General features: G+C 49.9%; 3 protein-coding genes across 3 annotated transcripts; 1 reads left to right on the top strand and 2 right to left on the bottom strand.

The window, feature by feature from the left end:
• Window positions 1–230: 230 nt before the first annotated feature.
• LOC1276746 (uncharacterized) lies at window positions 231–2,121 on the bottom strand. Its single transcript, XM_316128.4, has 5 exons — window positions 1,943–2,121; window positions 1,759–1,875; window positions 1,395–1,685; window positions 732–848; window positions 231–648 (listed from the first exon to the last, which is right to left on the bottom strand). The coding sequence occupies exons 1-5, from the start codon at window positions 2,042–2,044 to the stop codon at window positions 328–330; spliced, it is 948 nt and encodes a 315-aa protein (XP_316128.4). The 5' UTR covers window positions 2,045–2,121; the 3' UTR covers window positions 231–327.
• Window positions 2,122–2,194: 73 nt separating this feature from the next.
• Window positions 2,195–3,704, top strand: LOC3290101 (uncharacterized). The gene is made up of 3 exons (XM_556765.4): window positions 2,195–2,752; window positions 2,824–3,081; window positions 3,163–3,704. The coding sequence occupies exons 1-3, from the start codon at window positions 2,531–2,533 to the stop codon at window positions 3,493–3,495; spliced, it is 813 nt and encodes a 270-aa protein (XP_556765.4). The 5' UTR covers window positions 2,195–2,530; the 3' UTR covers window positions 3,496–3,704.
• A 159-nt stretch (window positions 3,705–3,863) lies between these two features.
• Window positions 3,864–18,057, bottom strand: LOC1276745 (palmitoleoyl-protein carboxylesterase NOTUM). Its single transcript, XM_061645816.1, has 5 exons — window positions 17,125–18,057; window positions 7,019–7,457; window positions 6,629–6,925; window positions 6,273–6,479; window positions 3,864–6,198 (listed from the first exon to the last, which is right to left on the bottom strand). Exons 1-5 carry the CDS (start codon window positions 17,185–17,187, stop codon window positions 5,147–5,149), a joined length of 2,058 nt encoding a protein of 685 aa, XP_061501800.1. The 5' UTR covers window positions 17,188–18,057; the 3' UTR covers window positions 3,864–5,146.
• Between the last annotated feature and the right edge of the window lie 966 nt (window positions 18,058–19,023).

Raw genomic sequence — 19,023 nt, 5'->3', positions numbered from 1 at the left:
CAATTTTATATATATTATGCCAAAAATGTTCTCAAATGTGTTGTTTTACCTTCAGTTTGGATTCTACATTGTTGAATTACTCGAAAATTACCTTTTTCATGCATTTATGAGAAGTGTCCATCTTACCCGCAGTGTCCGTCTTTACCTACCTTCCCCTACGAATAGTAATGATCTAGGTAGCAATGAGTGTGTGTAAATTATAGCAAAAAATCCAATTATCCCAACAAATTAAATGTGTAGATTATATTGTACTGCTTTATTACACTGAGCTCCTCAAACCTTCTCACTGTACTTTTCACTGACAACAAGCTTTACAGGCTTGCCTGTTCACAGTGGACACACGGTCACCCCACTCCGCACCTTTTCGCACAACACACTCGAGTCCCACCGTTCGGCGGGACAGTTCCTCATCGTTTCCAGTGAAACACAGGCGTGAAACTTGACCGCAAACATACTACACTCCGACTGGACCACATCAGCCTCCTCGCGTATCTTATCCTTCTGTGCCATGCAGGCAGTGACCGCTTTGGCAATCGCCTCTTGGTACGCCTGATCGTACCCCGCTTGGTTGGTGCTGATCTGTTCCACGTTAATGTCATCCACACCCGTCAGTATACCCATCTCCCGATACGTACAATCGAAGGCACACTGCGCAAAGTAGGAATGAAAGAAGCGATATGGAGTGAAGAGTACAAAGTTACCCAAATCAATCTTTTAAAATCTCTTCTTACCACCGTTCCCTGCCATAGAGCATCGGGATACTTTTCGGCAATAGTTTGCAAACAATTCCCGTACGTCGGTAGAGTTAAGAACGCTTCCAGCTGGCAGCAGGAGGCTACCTTAATGGACTGTAAGAAAGGGGAAAGGCAAGTAAGTTTGCCAACCACGCTGAAAGCTTAGCAGCAGCAAACTGCTCAGTAGCAACGTACCACGGTGACACATTTCGTGGAGGTCCATAGTCGCAAACTGTTTTCACGGTCGAAGAAATTGAGCGCATTTATAGTGTGACGGTTTGAGGCAGGATGTGACTAGAGTATCGCGATAAGCTGGCTCGCGGCAACGTGCTGGTAACTCATCCCAGCACGATCAACCAACGAAGCGCCACGTGCATTTGGAGTGATTCAAATCGCTTGGGTGAAGGATTTACACCTGAGTATTGAATTCAGTCGGCTTTAAGTGTTAGTAACAATCAACGTTTACTACAACATTCATTGGATATAAGAATATTAAAACCTCTATATATTGGTGGCCACTCATGTACATTCTCTGGTGTCAACTCCAACCATGCTATGTGCTGTAGCACTTTGTACCAACTTATGCATGCTTACACCTTTATTTAATTTTCATTGCATTTTAACAATCCCCTAGGCACATGGTGGTACACCCATTCTAACCTTGCCACAGATTTCGCTCGCCGTCCACCGATCGTCGGGACAGTGCTTCAGCGTTATCTGCGTAACGCACACGTGGAACAGCAGCGCAAATGCATTACACTTCGAGGGCACGTTCGCCACATCACGCCGAATGTCCTCCTGTACCGTGGCACATGCAGCCACCGCCCTTTCCACAGCAATCTTGTAAGCGGTATCGAATCCCGCTAGAAATTGACCATACTTTGACTGATCGATTTCGTTCGCTTCGTTCGTTATGTAGCCCATCTGGCGGTAGGAACAATCGATGAAGCACTTGGTAGATACAAAGAAGAAGTGTTAAGAAAGGGTATTGAATGTTTTATGTTCATGGCCTGACCCGACTTACCACAGGGAAATCGGATGAGTTGGGAGGGATATTCGGAGCCAACTCTTGGTAGCACTTTTCGGCCACCTCCTCCGTGCTGATGGGTTCGTATCGGCAGCAGCGGGCGACTTCCATTGACTGAAAGAGACATTGCTTAGCTGGTTTAAATGTTACACAGGGGGTTGTGGAAGACGCTGAAGCTTACATGCAGGTCCATGTCGATGCAGTCGTCCGCCACTGATTGTGGAAGCAAGTGAAGAGTCAATAACAGGAAGCTACGGAAAAGAAAGGTCCAATTCCACTCCATCGTGATGCTTTGGGATGGAATGGCGTTCCTCAGTGATATTGGATGAATTAAAATGTTCAATAATTTATACACATTCTATAGGAAGTATGGTTAAATGTAATATCCATTTACTTGCAGCATTACGAATTGATTCTATGCGCCATTTGCTGCTCTTCGAAATTGTTCTTCTAACATTTCGAAATTGTTCTTAATTCGTTCCAATCCATCCCGATTTTATTGTTTCACTGAGTTACTGAGTCATCGAATGTAACTGGAAATTCCCCTTTTTCGTCCACAAACATCCACTGCACATTCGGTGCTGCGTGCTTGCTGATCGAAATCAACCACAAATTGCCATGTACTAGCGATCCTCTTACATCATCCACAATCCGCTGACGCTCTATCAGCTTCCGCATATCAGATGAAACGCGACAGCCATAAATCACTGCCCCAGTGCACGTTCTGCGTTTAGTTTTTGTGCGAACGAGCACCACCCACGGTATCAACATGCGGTCGAGCAGTGTTTGGTTGATTGTGGTTTGCGCCGTAACCGTTGCATCTGCCAACAGTGAAGAACTGCTGCGGGGGAAAGAAAACTGTCTGCGGCACGATGATTTTCCCAGCCCGAACGAGTGCTGCTCGAAGCCCCAGTGGATCAACCGGTACGCAGTGCGGCGTTGTCGGTACATCCATGCCGAGGTCGATGGGAGCCGGTACGAGCGAGGATCGGTAAGAGAGACTCCCCGTTTTGAAGCCAATTCCAAGAAAAAAGTATAACCATGTCCTCTTAATCTCCGCAGTGTGAGGCAAGGTGTGGCCTGTTCAAGATCAACATGACGATGACGGATCGCATTCAACGGGTGCGTGTGTACCGGCCGCGGCTGCAAACACGCGGCATCGACCAGGGCTGGATCAACGTTGTGCTGAAGGCACTGAGCTACTGCAAGCCGAAGGTAACGCAGCTGCAGGGCCGGCACGTTCGAACCGACGAGGAGATGGAGCAGTGCGAGATCGCTGAGGACATCTTCGGCGACTGTGTGCAGGCGCAAATGTTTATGGTGAGTTCGAAGGGTTCGTTGTTTGTTGAGCTGAAGTCTCCTGTAAGAAATGTGGTATGTGATGTCTTTTTCCCCGCTCAGCACTGTCCCCGGGCGACGTGGATTGAGTCGCGATCGTGTCAGACGATGCGCGAGCTGCTAGCGACGGGCTGCCCGTACAAAACGCTCGGCGAGGTGGTGGTGCTGAACGACGAAGGTTACGTGCGGGACGATCGGATACTGGAGGAGGAGTACGATCGGCCGTACCGGGGCAGGGGGAGAACGGAAAGTCCTCGCTACGATTACGACGATAACGATGGGTACAGTAGGGGAGGGCAGTATGATCAGCGGGGAGGCAACTATCCGAGAGGGACGGAACGTAACCGGAATGGAAACGGGTACGGCGCGGGTGATGATGGAGGTTATGTGGTGTAGAGTGAAAAAAGAAGGAAGAAGATGCTTTAACGGCCGTTTTTGAATAAAAGTTGCATGCAAGTAATTGTTGCAAGGGTTGCAAGTTGCACCCAATGTTGTATGCTCGGCTCAAGCACGTGCGTCAATTGAAAGGTTCTTAGAAGGGAAATTTTAGCTCAAAATAGTAAATTTAGAAATAAATAAAGAATGAGGAGAAAGTTGTTTTAGTAGTGCCAAAGTTTCTTATTATTTAAAGAAAGTGAAGAAGCTTTTCATTCTTAGATTTGCTACAAATCGAATTTTGCAGCGATTCTACTAATAAAAGTTTTTAAAAAGGCCTAATTTACTTTCAATTCAAAACAATACATAAAAGAATAGTATAAAAAATACAAAAACATTTCATTTAATTGTTTGAGTTGGTTTTTATTTTAAAAATATTCTTCAATCAATTTTTAATCCGCTGGCCATCCCAAAACCCAACAACATCCACCGGGAACGGAGGCAGAGACGCGCGCGCGCGCGCGTGTTGTGTACACTGGCATTTCATTTAGCATTTTATACACCTGCGGTGGGCTTGTGGGAGAAGGTTGGTGCTTCCCCCGCTCCCTCTCTATCGACTAACTATAAATAGCTGCTCAACACTACACTATATATGTACATGTACACTATCGGCACTACCGCACACGAAATCAAGCGTGGTTAGGTTGGTGGCGTGGTGACGGTTGCGCGTGCCTTTCTGTTCCATTAATTTTCTGGCGTAGAGCTAGGTTTTGTAACATTTTGTAACGCACGCACGCGCGCTCGCACGGTTTGTAAACGATTGTTTGCTAAACTATGTATGACTAAGCGCAGGTACAGGATAATACAGATCTTAACCCTAAAAAGCCTTACGTACGCACGCACACTGCTCTATGTTCAACACTCATTCACTCGGCGGATGGACCCGGTTCGGTTTACTACGCCACACCGACGCCTGTCACCATCCGCCATACGCAACCAATCCGCATGCCCGTTCATACTTATTCGGTGAGGTAGTCATTTCGTTCTGGGGGGTACGGGGGAGGGGAGAGAGGGCTTTATAACGCTACACACAAGCGCCGACGACGGCCGTGTGCCCTTAGTGCCTACCCTACTATCGTACTACTAAGCTACTATATGTACACTGGGGAAGGGAGAGGATGCTGCTGCTCTATGTGTTTGGCAGCAGGTCAAATAAATATCAGGCTTTCGCTTACACTAACCAATCTGCGTCCACTAATAGTACACACGACGAAGAAATACTGGGAACACACGAGCTGGATGGAGCTCTGAGTGTGTGTTTGTGTGTGTGTGTGTTGGAGGAAGCATTTTCCCCCGTTTTTTTGTCAGTTCGTTTTTGCTCGGGAGTATTCACAGGTGCGACGGAGGTCGGGGGGGAAGATTCACCCTCTCCTCGTCTAATATCAGCTGGTTTTGTTTGGAAAGCGGTGTTGACTCACTCGCTGGCAAGCAGGCAAGCGCCGGCGGACATAATAAATACTGGAAACCCTGCAATCTACTGGCTCATGGCGGCAAACGGGAGGAGCAAGCAGGGGTAAGGGGGCTTTAACGCTTAAGTACGATCTTTTGGCTTGTTTTGGAATGCTCTGGTCGAAGCGCCGGCTCGAAAGGAAGGTTCGCCCTTGCGCTGCTGCTACGTCACCTGCTGCGTCAGCAGATTCACCAGCTCCGCGTGGTCCATGTTATTGAGCGTCTGCATGTCAACGCCCAGTGCCGTCGCGACCGCATCCATATCGAGCCCGAACGAGGCGAGCAGCTCGAGGAACTTCATCTCCTCGCCGGTCAGCGGATTGGTGAGCGTCGGGCAGGAATGGTTGCACTGGGGCCAGCTGCACCGCTCCAGCAACCGCAACGCGCACTTCTTTGGTTCCGCAATGTCCACCACCGCCTGGGGCGCTCGGTTACGGCCCCCACCGCCGCCGCCGCCGCCGCCGCCTCCTCCCCGTGCCTTACGATTCCGGTTGCGGTGTCCGTTCAGGCGCTTCTTGTTCTGGTTGCGCAGCTTGTGCGCGGCCGGTTCGTTCGTGGCGGTTGCGACCTCCTCCCGGTGCCGGTTGCGCTTCGGTTGATTGCTGCCGTTCGGTTTGCTGGTAGCAGCAGTGGTAGTGGTAGTACTATTATTTTTTGGCATTCGTTCTAGCTTAGGAACTTTCGGGCCGTCGGGCTTGCCGTTGGTCTGCTTCAGGCGCTGGTTCTGACGCTTCCGTCGCTCCTGGCGCCTGCGTTCGCGCTCCTCTTTGGTAAGCTTCGGACGGGGCGGCCGCTCCGACGCCGGCTCCACATCAACCGGAGCGTTTTGTTTCTGTTGTTGCTGTTGCTGCTGTTGTTGCTGCTGTAGCTTGTTCTTCCTGCGCGCACCGTTGTGCTTGCGGTGCAGCTTCTGCGGGCTACGGTTGATCGAGCGCCACTGGGACTGGCGCTCGTCGGCGTTCGACTGCTCCCAGCAGCGCAGCGCGTCGGCCAGCGTGATGTCGTCGATCCGGATCTTCATCCAGTCGCGCTTGGTCAGCACCGAGTGGCCAATGCAGGACGGCGCAAACACGGCCGACACGTTGTTGAGCGATTCGCGCAATGCACCGCCCATATCGTGGATGTAGTCCCACTGCTGGGGCGTCACCGGCGCACCGACACTGTCCGCCCGCATCTGCGCCTCATCAAACAGCCACTGAAACACGAACAGGGGAGCTACAGGAAAGAAACAAACGGGGGGTTGTTAAACATTGCGCTCGTTTAGAAGGAAAATGGTTTGTTTTGCTTACATTTCAGTGTGTTGTACAGCCGGTGGCCAAAGTAGCAGCGCCACGGCTCTTTCGAGTGTTCGGCAACGCACGCCTCGGGCAGCGCACCGTCCCACATACGCCAGCCCTGCCGGACGGCTTCCGAGGCGGCCACCGCGCCGGGTGTGTACGGTTCCCGGTCCAGGAACCATCCGGAGTCGCTAACACCACGCACGCTCACCTTCAGACCTGGCAGGAGAAGCAACAGAAACGAATGCGATCAGAACGACGTAAACAAATAACTACCGTGCGAGCAGTGTGCGCTGCGTGCTGCATACATTTGGGCGGATTTGTGCTTTCGCTCCGCTTGCAGGGGCGGTTTCTAATTGGAATCTTACCTCGTTCGTTCTGCAGAAACGTTCGCACTTTGTCGAGATTAAGCATGACGCCCAGCCCACCGGCGGAAGAGCCGGCCATCAGCAGGTCGGCCCCCTGCGAATGGCCCAGCCCGAGCGGGACCAGATCGGACATGACCTGGCGCACGATCAGCGAACCCATGAAGCGGAGGCCGTCCCGCGTGTCCGGCCGCACCTTGGTGCCGCTCCACGAGTCGCTGCTGCAGTACGGCACGAACACGTGGTTCGCGTTGTACCAGTACGGGTTCTCCGAGGGCAGGGCGGACAGTAGACCACCGACTGCAATGAAATGGAGTGCGAAAAATATATATTAATTTTGAAACGCACACACTCAAAAGAGCGTCTTTATAGGTAAAGAACAGTCTTACTCACCGTCACGCGTCTCTGGCCACTGCACGGATGTCATTAGATGGCGCTGCTTTAACCACCGCGCCCGGCACGATTTGTGATCGTAGCAATGCCAGCCGCCCTCGAAAAACACCACCCACCGGCGGGAGCCGGGCGATTTGCGCAGATAGAACCCGGCCTGCGAACCATCGTTACAGGTGACGGTGCGGTTCGATAGAAAGACGCGCTTCAGCAGTGGCGGCGACTGGCCCGACTGACCGCCGTACGCGGCTCCATTGCCGTGCGTTGCCGGTCGGTTGCCAGCGCCCGCCGCATCGAGCCGCTGTATCGAGTTGCTCTCGATCGAGATGTTGGACCGGTGGTGCCGGCTGTGGGGCGGATGGTTCGGCGGTTGGTTCACGTTCACCGATCGACACCGGACGGTGGGTAGTGTGAGTGCCACGATGAGTACCAGTACTGTCACCTGGTGGTGGGGGAGAGAGAAACAATGAAAGAACGAGAGTGTTAGATTGCGCGAGTGACAAACGAAGGACATCAACGCTTCAAAAAACGACGAACTTTGTTGAAATGAAATTAACTGTTTTTATTAAAATGCGAACGATTTTAAGTTTATTTTATTTTACTAATAATACTAAATTTGTTTCTAAAATGCAAACTAAAGGGGGAATGCTTTCCTTACAACACTGTATCGTTGCACCGGATATGGAAATGGGCAGCCGTGGGGAACACCCGCCGAGTATGCCGAGCTCCCGGTCGGCGCAGAACAAAACGCACCGACATCAATCCCGGCATGCCAGCATGTCTGCCGAAAACGCCAAACGAAGAGTACGCGGCACCACAGGGGACAACATACCCTACACCGGATGCTTCCCTCACGATCATCCCGCATCCCACCAAGCGGAGGGAACTGAGCGGCCGGTCGACTACCGTAAGCCGCAGGAGCCGCTGGGCTTTAAACATTTCGGTAGCAGACGCCATTGGACAATAAATCAATCTTCACCCCCACTAGGGGGATAGGGCGCGGAGCACGGGGCACGGGGCACGAAAGCCGTACAAGGCCGTACATAAACAAACGATTAATTTGCCTTCCCCTGATCCGGCCGGGCCGGCTTATCTTTGCCACTCCAATTTATCTACTCTCCCGCTGATCGCGACGCGGCCACGGCCTTTTGCCTGATCAAACGTGCCGCACGTGTCGATGGGGTGGGGGTGGAAAAGGAACGGGAGGGGAGGGGGATCCCCCATCGATCGGGAAAATGCGCGCGAGAAGAGAGTGGTGAGATCGATCACTGCTGGAGCGGATGCCGGCAGAACCGCCGCCTGGCATGGGGTCAGGTGAACTCACCCCCACCCTCCAAATCAGGTTCTGCTCCTCGTCCCCTCCAATGGCACCAGTGCCAGAATGGTGGAAGTGGTGGAAGTGGTGAAAGAAATCAAAATAAACAACTCTTGCGTATGTAGCGCTGCGTATGTTTTTGCGCGCGCGCGCGCCTTCTTAAAAAAGGAAGCCAAAACGGTGGCCCCTGTTTATAAATTGTGAGTCCCACGGGTGAGGGGGGGGGGGGGGAGTGGGGGTGGTGGTCAGACAGGTAATTAATAATTCGAAACAAACACACACACTCGAAAAACCCGCCGACAATCGTGTGCGCCCGAGCGACACAGGAAGTGGACTACTGGGGCAGCAGACCGTCCGGGGCTGGACTGGGAGCACACGACACACGAAAACAAACAGCGACAGCGACAAGCGGTTGCGCGTTTGCTGTTTGCTTGACCGTCTGCGCAACCTGCCTGCCCGGCGACGGCCTGTTGAGTGTTTAATTTGTTTCTGGGTTTTTGGGCGAATTCTTTGGGCGAACATTTGCTCGATTCGGCGATTGGCGTAAGATGCACCCGCAGGACCGATCGATCATAACTCGCAGCAGCTTGCGGGCTCGAGCGCAATCTTGCTGCTGCTGCTGCTCGAAACCACGTCCAGGGGCTGCGGGCCCATCGAGAAGAAGAAACAGGCGAGAGAATCACGTCGGAGAAGTCGAAAACGAAGCCACAAAGAGCGAGCGCACAGAGACAGAGACGGCAAGCAAACTGATCCGAAACCGACTCGCTCGCGTTGCCCTTTTCTGGCCGGCAAGCTCGTGCTACCGTGTGGTGCTACAACTTGTGCGAGGGCCTGGGCGGAGAGCACCGGAGGCCAGGCGGGCAGTGACGGCACCGAAACCGAAACATAACAAACCGAAGATCAAAGAAAAGGCACCGACAAAATAACACCCAGCTGCGGCAACGCTACGGTTGGGGGGGGGGGGGGGCGCTAGTACACGGACGAATGCTAGAGGGGAGGGGGTGGGGGAAAGGATCGCCAGTCAGAGCCCGCAAAGAGAGAAACGAGAGAAGAAACAAACGAAACCGGCCACAGAAAAACGTATCCCGGCGGCTGGCCGTTTAGCTGAATCGGTTTCCAAAAAGGCGGGCGGGCGGAATGGGGCAGGAATGTTTCCTCGCTTTGCCCTTCCCCTACTGCACGGGGTTAATCTGGTTGAGTGAGTGTGTGTATGAGAGCACTGTTTTTTTCGTCTTGCTTCAAGTTTAATGTTTTTTGTTTGCGCTCAGTACCTTTCCGGGAGGCTGCACGCTGCTGCTGCTGCTGCTGCTGCGGCGATTCTGTCACGCTGCGCAGGACGTCCTGCGCAATGGCGCGTCCGCCGCGGCCAGGGCTCTTTCACCTGTTCGGAGTGTTTTCTTCCCATCCTTCCCCTCCCTCCCCCTCCCATTAGAAGCAACGGAAGCAAAAACCGCATGTGTGCGTGTTGCGAGATCGATCGGCTTCCAGCCATTAAACCGCACTCACGTGGTTTCTGATAAACATGCCGCCGGCCGCTCGCTCGCTCGCTCTGTTTGTGTGCAGCGTGTGTTTCTATTATGGTTTATTTATATCCATTTTCTCGTCCCGGGCCCGCTTGGACGGCTGCGACGATGTTGGGGAGGGTTTGGAGAGTTTTGGCCATCGCTAAAGCGATCGCCGGTTGAGGGTTTGGGTTGCAGCATTCGGCATGCAAGTTTTGCGTTCGCGGTAGCGCTTTCGGTTAAATGATTCGGTAATTGTTATACGATCAAGGTGGAGGTCACCTGAATGCCTAATGCTTTATCACATTTTTTACATAGTTAGCAAAATTTTATTGCTAGAGGATCAAATAAACTATTAGCTGAATGAGCCTGCCTATTCATGTCATTAGAGTAAGAACAGACAAACTCGTTGGTATATGTATAGAATGCTATTCCTTATTGTTCTTAAGGACGAAAAAGAGTGGATACTAGAGTTTGGCGGAATAAACTCGTTATAATTATAAACCAGGAGCTATCCTCGACTTATAACCCGACCACCTAAATGAATATGATGGATCCAAGCACATCCGAGGTACTTTTGGAGATGTTGGAAGGTATTCTATGATAGTTCTAAGCACATCAGATGCACTTTTGGAGATGTTGAAAGATATTCTACGATGCCTCTAAGCACATGCACTTTTGGAAATGTTGAAAGATATTCTATGATACCTCTAAGCACATAAGAGGCACTTTTGGTGATGTTGGAAGGTATTCTATGATACCTCCAAGCACATCTGATGTACTTTTGGAGATGTTGGAAGGTATTCTATGATACCTCCAAGCACATCTGATGTACTTTTGGAGATGTTGGAAGGTATTCTATGATACCTCCAAGCACATCTGATGTACTTTTGGTGATGTTGGAAGGTATTATATGATACCTCCAAGCACATCTGATGCACTTTTGGAGATGTTGGAAGGTATTCTACGATAGTTCTAAGCACATAAGAGGAAGTTTTGGAGATGTTGGAAGGTATTCTATGGTAGATTCTAGCACATCAAATGCACTTTTGGAGATGTTGGAAGGTATTCTACGATAGTTCTAAGCACATAAGAGGAAGTTTTGGTGATGTTGGAAGGTATTCTATGGTAGATTCTAGCACATAAGGGTCTTTTTTGCATACTTGTTCATGGTGTTTAGTTTGGAAATTGAATCCTGAAACTGTGAGGCCTGCTTTATGTTCAAATAATTCATTTAATCTTCAGAGATGATGAAACATTTCATCCTAGACTAAAACATTGCAATACAAATGAAGACACAACTATTCAAAAGTTATCTATTCGGCACTAGCATTCAGTTGGTGTATCGACAGCTCTACTCAGGCATCTTAACTCAGACTTCATTCCATAGTTATTTAGTTCCTTTACATCCTTGTTGGGCTACAGCTACTCTGCTGCCTTCAGCGACCTTTTGTGGTACCTATTTAATCATTCAAGTATTGCTTTTAATTTACGAGAAGCCGTTAAAGCTCTTTGGACGATTCATCAGATCGATCAAATGTAATTGATTTCTTTTGACTTTTGCATCTGCTAATGGAATAAAACCAAGAACGCTCCAGCAGCCAATTGTTTCCCTAAACTCATTTAAAACCTTCCGCATAAACCGCAAAACTGCAACCAAAACGACTCAAAGCGCAAAGCACCCGTTTCGTTCTCGCCGAAAATGGACCTCCAAACGTACCCAGGGCGAATTTCCTCCACTGCTCCCCAACAACCTACAATTCACCCTGCTGTGCCCGGGTACGCTGTAACAAGATTAGCATCCGTCTCCGTTCGGTGGCTGGGTGGCTGGGCACGCAACGCCGGCGGTTCGCCTTTTATTGTAAAGCAAAAATTGCACCGTAAATTACATACATTTGCACCGACCCTGACCGTCTATTAGCGTGCGCGCGAGAGATGCACCTTTGCATCGGTTTTCTTCTGCGCGACCGCGACTGCAGCAGCAGCAACACGCGCACCAGGGGCTAGAGGCGCTGTGGAACCCCGGAAACCGCGCGCGCGCGCAGCAAATCCTTCTCCTTCGTTCACACCTCGGGGCCTTCGGCGAACGGCTGCATCGGCTGCAGAGCCTTGGCTCGAAGGATCGATAGCGCCGAGCGGTAGCACTAGTGCGCTGTGTATGAAATTGCCGCCACTCTGGGATCCGAGAGAACGATTTGCATTTGCGCTCGCGCTGCACACACGCGCTGCGGTGGCAAGCTGGGCGGCAAAGTTCAAGGCACAAAGCGTCCAGAAGGAAGCCGGTGGACAGACACAGCGGCAGCGCATCGTTCGAGGTAGACAAAAAAGGGCACCGATGAAGCAGAAGGCAGCAGCAGCAGCAGCAGCAACAACAACAGGTGCAGACAGTGTGCGGTTCGGCCTTTTTGCCGGGCTTGCCTCGGTTGCCTCACTTTGATGCCCACTGGGGCTACCGCATAGCTCTCTTCATCCTCTTGAAGGATCTCCTGACTTGCCAAATCGGTTTCCCTTGTGGTTGAGGTTTCCTTTTCTTTTACTTTTCAATTTACCGGCCTAGCTTCTTCAATGTGGTTTTGCATGTTTTTTGGGGATGTTTTACTTATGGAGCGAAACATTTGTTAGAACGAAAAGCAAAAATACCGTAAATACCTTAACACTAAGTGGGCCGACGATAAATGGAATGGAAATGAATTAAGTTGAAACACAAACACACAGCACCTATTACTTTAATTTCTAGCCCGATCCAACACATTATTCTAATCGCTCTAGCCCTGTCAAGGGGTTCTAATCTCCTTTGCAAATTGGACCCCTGGTTGCAATAACAAGCGACTTCCTCACAAGCGCCACCAATTGTTCAGCTCGAGGTCCAGCTCGTTCGCCAGCAACAATGCCACTCACCCCTTCCCGAAGTCCCGAGCAAAACAAACTGCACCGCAAACAATCACACACAGGTGCATCTGGTCCAGTCCAGTTCGTCCATCCCGAAGCAGCAGTCTCGAAGACGCGTGCGCAAACGTGCGATTAATCGTCTTATAATTGGCCATCGGGGCCCCGACCCCCGTCCGCTTAATTATAATGTAATTTAAATAATTTGCCCATCTAATTAATAGCTGTCAAAGTGGGACGGCTAGCAAAGCACGGCCGGGACGCTCTTGGACGCCGCCTTCAGATTAGTGCACCGGTTTGCCTTTGGTGTGATTTTTAGCCGGTGTCCCGCAGCAAGCAGCACAGCAGCCATCGTAGACGACATCAAAGGGAGCTGCGTACTGTGTACTAGTGGCCGAATGGTTCCCTTTCATGGCATGATGCGGTCCGGTTTTTTTGCGCACGCTCGTGTTTTTTTCTTCTTTTTTTCGTGTGTATTCCATCCCTTTCATCTAGGAGCGCCCTCGATGCAACCAACGAACGGCCAGAAGGTGCATGTTTTTATTCGCCCGCTGCGCTTTATTTACACGAAACCGGCTTTCAGCCCGAAAACTCTGATGCTGATCTGCTGTTTGATCCTCCACCATGCGGGATCAGACGATCAGACACCAGAGGACTCGGGGCGGCGGCGCATAAGGCGCACAAACATTAAGCAGTAGCATGCGAGGGAAACGACAGATCAAAGCAGGATGCTCTTTGATTGCTGGGCAACGGGCGAAAGCCGGACGGTATAGAGAGACAAACTGTGAGGGTCTTTGAGGTTTTAGAACGATTTACAGACATGGGCAGGGGTGTGTTGGTTTAATGAACTTTGAACGAAACTGGTGCTTACTGTGAAGCTAGAATGCATTCTCTGGACAAGTAATCGCGCAGTGAAAGAGTGTGTAGTAAGTTCTTGCTGCAATGATCGTGTTTGAAGGACCAAGTTCATAATTACTGAAGATGTTATTCCAAAACACGAATCTATGATTTGATTGTGTTCTACGTAATGTTGTATCATCTAATTCAATTGGTTGGTTCAATTGGATTAATAAATCCCATTAGTTGACTTTAGAATGACAACATTAGAAAATTCCCATCAGTTGACAGTGTTTTACTCAATTTTAGCTACTCTATCCAGAGACCCTGGAAGAGCCTTTACCCAACACAAAACCCCAACAAAATTTATTTCCCTTAAAATTTCTAGCGTTTGAGCCACCCTGTGGGACGATCGTGTTAGAAGGGCCAAAATTCAATTAGAACCGTATTCGGCTAAAGGCCTATCGCGTTCAAAGGATTCTAAAAACTCGATTGAATCGTTACTCACAGTGAAGAATTTGACTTTAAAACACGTGGGTCAGTCCCTGGAAAGATCGCGTTTGAGGGACTAAATCCTAAATTACTATTCAGATCTCAAAACCAAGAATTCAACCGTCAGTTCAGCTAATGATCTCGAATGATTCAGTCCTAAGATCGTGTTCGAAGGACCAAACACAAAATTCATCTTCCTCATCTCCTTAAAACATTGAAAGAAGATCCATAAATTGATATTGACCGTTCTGTAGTTGAACCATTCTCTTCTCAGATCGTGTTCGAAGGACCAAAACTGCTTAGAGTCGAGCCGAGCCATTACTTCTATCTTCTCAACCTCTCTACGGACACAGACAGCCCTTCCGACACACACACCCACAGAAGCCCACTGCCCTCTCATCTCAACCGCACGCAATAAGTAGATATCGCTGTACGGTACCCGACGCACGCGCGCTTGTCAGTACGGCACGATCTTGTAATCAACACGAATGCCGCTGCCGACAAAAGAACGAAACGCCTCCCGGTGTTTATGGCGACAGAGTTGGGGAGTTGTTTTTTCGTTTCTTACCGGTGCACATCAAGATTGCGACACCCAACAGGCGCCCTCCTCTCATCTCTCAACACCAACCCCCCATCCCATCCCACCAAAAACTCTGGGCATCCCGTTTGCAGGGAGGGAAAAGGTTTCCGGTTTCATTGACAACGGCGATCGTCTTGGGCGTGCACAACAGCAAACCAAACAAACAACAACCCCTTTTCGCAGGGTTACCGCTACGTCCTTTACACCCAACCTTCAGCTCCCCTCACCCCCGTTGTTCAGCCCTTGCCTGCCAATTTGAAAGGTGAGGCGCCGTCACCACCGACAAACAGCTATCAGCCCGGATCGGATCGATCGATTGGGAAACGGTTGTCAACTAGCGCTAATGATCACACACACACACATGGGCTGCCGCCAATTTTAATTGAAACATCCTGGCCCAACCTGCCCACACCGTCGTTAATCATAATCCATCTCTGGGGGCGCAAGCAGGGCCCTTTGCGAGGGTGAGGGAGGAAGCGATTCGATCCGATCAGGCGGACAGACAGATCGGATCAGATGGTTAATGGTAGACAGCGGCGAGACCGATACAAAGAGAGAGAGAGAGAGAGAGAGAAAGAGGGAGAGAGAGAAGGATTGTGCACCCGTGCGAACATCAGAGCCGTACGATCAAAAAATTGCCGGCCCCCGTGCGTTAGCGCGTGCTCTTTCTCACAGCTTCTTTTACGCTCTCAGTTACATGCCCTCCCCCCATCCCCCTCAGTGTCCCTTTAGCCTCTCCTTCACCCACTGCTCCCCCCCTGCCCATCGCGGTCTAGGTGGCGGTCCCTTTTTGATCTGTGGGCCGCCCATCACACACCCCAACTCCCCCCACCAACCCTCCAAGCGTACCTGTGCAATGAGAGCCGCCGGCCAAAGATCAAAGCGAGTTTTCGTTTTATTTTTCCTTCGCACCGTTTCGCGTTTCCTCTCCTTTGCTGCTGGATCGCGCGCGCGCGCCTCTGTCTGTGTGTGTGTGAGTTTTATTTCTGTTTTCTTTTTTTTGTGTTTTGTGTTTTGCGGCCGAGCTCGTTGCGCGAGCTCGGCGCACGTGCCCTCACATCTTCCCTTATTTTCTGACTCGTTATATCGCTCGCCACCCCTGCCTTTCCTTTGGCGCGCGTTTCTCGGGACTGTGATTTTTTTTCTTTTTGGTCGAGCACGTTTTCCAATCGATCAATTTCATGGTCCGCGCCCGAAATGGGATGGGAATTCTCGCCTAGGCCGCTCTGCCACTGCCGATAGTGCCGGTTTTTTTTTGGCCAGCCGCTCGATTGAACCAGACGGCAAAGAAAGCCGCGAGCGAAGCAACCGACGGCAGAAAGGCAGCAAAACCAAACTCATCATAACTGGGCCCACGGGAGCTACTCGGTACAAAAGGGAGTCGGCCCATCAGCGAAAACAAAGGGGGGGGGGGGAAACGGGAGGGGAAGGGCAGACAAAACACCGCGGCACAGTGAGGGCTCAAAACCGGCAGCCAACCAAGCCAGCCAACAAATCGGTAATTATTTCAGCGGAATCGAATCCGCGACCGTTTTCGTGGCACGAGCAGCCAACGCTCGTCGGTTTCTCCGTTACCGTGACGTCGCTCTGCCAGCGCCAAACCACCACACCACGTCGGTGGGAGGGGGGGGGGGAGGCAACAACAGGGGCGCGCGCGCGCGCGGAAACATCATTAATGATATAATAATGATAGTAAACTGTACCTGGAATTATACATAATTTAGTAATAAGTGACCAGTGCCGACGCGGCGTGTGCCCCGGGATACTTTGAGGGAGGTGGTAGGAAGGGGGTGAAGAAGAAGAGAGAGAGAGAGAGTCGGCAGCTTCACTTTTTCACCCAAAAGGGTTTCGCGTGATCGTGTACATGGCACAAAAAAGGGCACCGTTTTGAGCCTCATTTTGATGAAGCATAAATTGTATTTTAAAGTAAGCTGCTTTGTGGCACAAAATTTAACCTTAAATTGCATTGCAAGAAGGCACTCTGATATGCTGCCGATTTGCTTCATGGTGACCACAGACCACAGGCATCTAATGCGCGCGCGGGAAACAGACGGAATCAACAGTATCAACAACAGCACGCGATTACGATCAGGTGCGTTTTTCTATTCCCCTCGCGCCGATAACGAAACTTCCGCAAACAAAAAAACCACCCAAACAACCATGCCCGAGGGCGGCCGTTTTTCTTTTGATCTTTTACCACTTTTTTTTATCGAAATTGAGAAAAAACGAGAGAAGGAGAGAGAAAAAGGGCAGGAGAGATTCTTTTCACGCCGTCAATGGACGGTGCAGACGATGTTATGCTCGATCATATCGTGGTGATTGTACCACACGTGGGTGTGAGAAATGGAATGCAATCCATGCTCCCACCTGTTGTCTCAGTGCGTGTGTGTGTGTGTGTGTGTGTGTGTGTGTGTGTGTGTGTGTGTGTGTGTGTGTGTGTGTAAACACGTGAACAAGGTTCTAAACTAAACAGGCACGTTTTGCGGCCAACACTTACCGTCGTCATCAGTGGCGTCCCGTGGCCCGTGGAGCTGCTCCTTCGACAGCCGTAAAATGCCATTCTGTGTGTGCACACGTTCTTGTCTGTTTCACTGCAAGAAGTTTCGGCGTACGACTTCTCTTGGCGTTCACGGTTTGAAGCTTCACACAATTTGTTATTCTTTCACCTTCACAAGCATCAAAACTGCATCAAAACTGTGGCGAATTTTCTTCTCTGCACTCCCTTCAGCGTAATGTATTTCCAACTTGATCTGCACTCAAACTCATCCACTGCATTGCAAGCTTTGCTTTGCTTTTGGTTGCTTTTCATACACAGATATGGACAACACCCACACACACACTGTTGAACACGCTTTACGTTTCGTCTTCGGTTTTAGAGAGCTGCGATTTGTTTTGCTTCTGCTGTTGGCGCAGTATTAACATTCACCTTTATCATACATTTCTCACACACATGACCACAAAAACTGTAGGGATTTCTTTTTTTTTTACAATACACTCTCAAAAGGACTCGCAATGCCCCCACCTGTCTTCATCCCATTCGGCATTGGCCCTGGAACTGGGAGACTACCCGTTTCTGCGCACTCATCACCTCGTCGTTGATTGCTGGAACACTGACGGTAATCGGTCAGGACAGATTTTCCGTGTGAAAACTTACAAAAAAACACACACAACACTAGCTGACTCACTTTACACCCTGCAACTGTTTGCACCAATACGTTTTGTTCATGAAAGCTGTTCACTTCCCACTACAGTACGATCGAAACTTTGCTAGAAGAAAAATCTGTGTTTGGGCAGCAAAATCCCGCACTTCGTTTACTAGCGGCAGCAGCGGCAGCAGCGAGCGTTCACACATCTCACCCGGACGGCGTGCGGCTGGAAAGTGTGCGAGCGTATCGAGCGGTACGCTTATGCTCAGCTTGCCGGCGCTGCGCATTTTTATGTTGCCTTTATGCTGCCTCTTCGGGGCCTCCGAAGCGTGCGCGCGGCTCCCAGGCTAAGGCGCGCGCTCTCTCACTCTCGCTCTGTTTTTCTCTTTCTCTGCCGCTCTCACGCTCTCTCGCCATCGGGCGGGGACGGAGGTTTCTCTCTCACGCCACGGAACACACGGCGGGAACGAAGCAGGCTACGAGCAGGACAAATTGTTGGCATTTTTAACCACCGCGCGATGGAAGCATTTTTCACCAACCTGTTACTAGGAAATATTAAGAAAAATGAATTTTATTTTATTTTTTTAAAGGTCATCCAGCCTACATATCTGAATACTTTTTCTTTTAATATAAATTTTTGAACACAGTTAAAACGACAGGCTTCTTTGTGTATCCAAAAAAATGTGATTTTAATGATTAAACATAATAATTGAGTAAACATTTCATTTGAACATTAATTTTAACAAATTGAATGTTAAAAAATAAGCTTTGTTTTTCCTCAACAGTTCTTTTGTTTGCTGATGAGGTCATGCAAACGAATTTACCCGCCTTTTTCAATGTTACGATCCTCTAGAGCTCCTTGTTTCAAGATCATTTACATTTTACGAGCAAAAGAGAGAGGAGTAAGAATAATGCTAAAGGATCTTCGTTCTACCCACATCACCCTGCACCGTCCAGGTAAAAGGGAGGTAAAATATGGTGGGAAATTTTGGCACGATGGGTAGCGTGGAACACAAAAAGTGGAAAATCCCGCGGAAAATCCACCGGTTGGCATTGCACGAAAATAAGGAAAGTCAGGTCAATTTGTCAGCTTGCTTTTGGTTTCAACTTTCAATAGCTAAAGTTTATTTTAAAAAAAAGGTACAAAAAAGCAAAAAAGGGACCTCTCTTACGGGACCAAACGACTGACCTTACACGTGTCGTTGCTTGGCCGTTGCTCATTATAATGAATTTATTTGTTTATGTTCCCG

This window comes from Anopheles gambiae, chromosome 2 (genome assembly GCF_943734735.2).
Source record: "Anopheles gambiae chromosome 2, idAnoGambNW_F1_1, whole genome shotgun sequence".
Taxonomy (NCBI): Eukaryota; Metazoa; Arthropoda; class Insecta; order Diptera; family Culicidae; genus Anopheles; species Anopheles gambiae.
Note: the sequence above shows the minus strand (reverse complement) of the source record. Positions and strands in the feature narration are given on the sequence as shown.

What these genes read in the sequence shown, in the direction of transcription:
- LOC3290101 (XM_556765.4), top strand. Translation starts at nt 2,531, where the DNA reads ATGCGGTCGAGCAGTGTTTGGTTGATTGTGGTTTGCGCCGTAACCGTT. An exon ending in GCCGGTACGAGCGAGGATCG is followed by an intron (nt 2,753 to 2,823) that starts GTAAGAGAGACT and finishes TAATCTCCGCAG; the next exon opens with TGTGAGGCAAGGTGTGGCCT. An exon ending in TGCAGGCGCAAATGTTTATG is followed by an intron (nt 3,082 to 3,162) that starts GTGAGTTCGAAG and finishes TTCCCCGCTCAG; the next exon opens with CACTGTCCCCGGGCGACGTG.
- LOC1276746 (XM_316128.4), bottom strand. Translation starts at nt 2,044, where the DNA reads ATGGAGTGGAATTGGACCTTTCTTTTCCGTAGCTTCCTGTTATTGACT. An exon ending in GCATCGACATGGACCTGCAT is followed by an intron (nt 1,876 to 1,942) that starts GTAAGCTTCAGC and finishes TGTCTCTTTCAG; the next exon opens with TCAATGGAAGTCGCCCGCTG. An exon ending in CGAGCGAAATCTGTGGCAAG is followed by an intron (nt 849 to 1,394) that starts GTTAGAATGGGT and finishes CCTTTCTTACAG; the next exon opens with TCCATTAAGGTAGCCTCCTG.
- LOC1276745 (XM_061645816.1), bottom strand. Translation starts at nt 17,187, where the DNA reads ATGGCATTTTACGGCTGTCGAAGGAGCAGCTCCACGGGCCACGGGACG. An exon ending in GTGGCCAGAGACGCGTGACG is followed by an intron (nt 6,926 to 7,018) that starts GTGAGTAAGACT and finishes ATTTCATTGCAG; the next exon opens with TCGGTGGTCTACTGTCCGCC. An exon ending in GTTTCTGCAGAACGAACGAG is followed by an intron (nt 6,480 to 6,628) that starts GTAAGATTCCAA and finishes TTCTCCTGCCAG; the next exon opens with GTCTGAAGGTGAGCGTGCGT.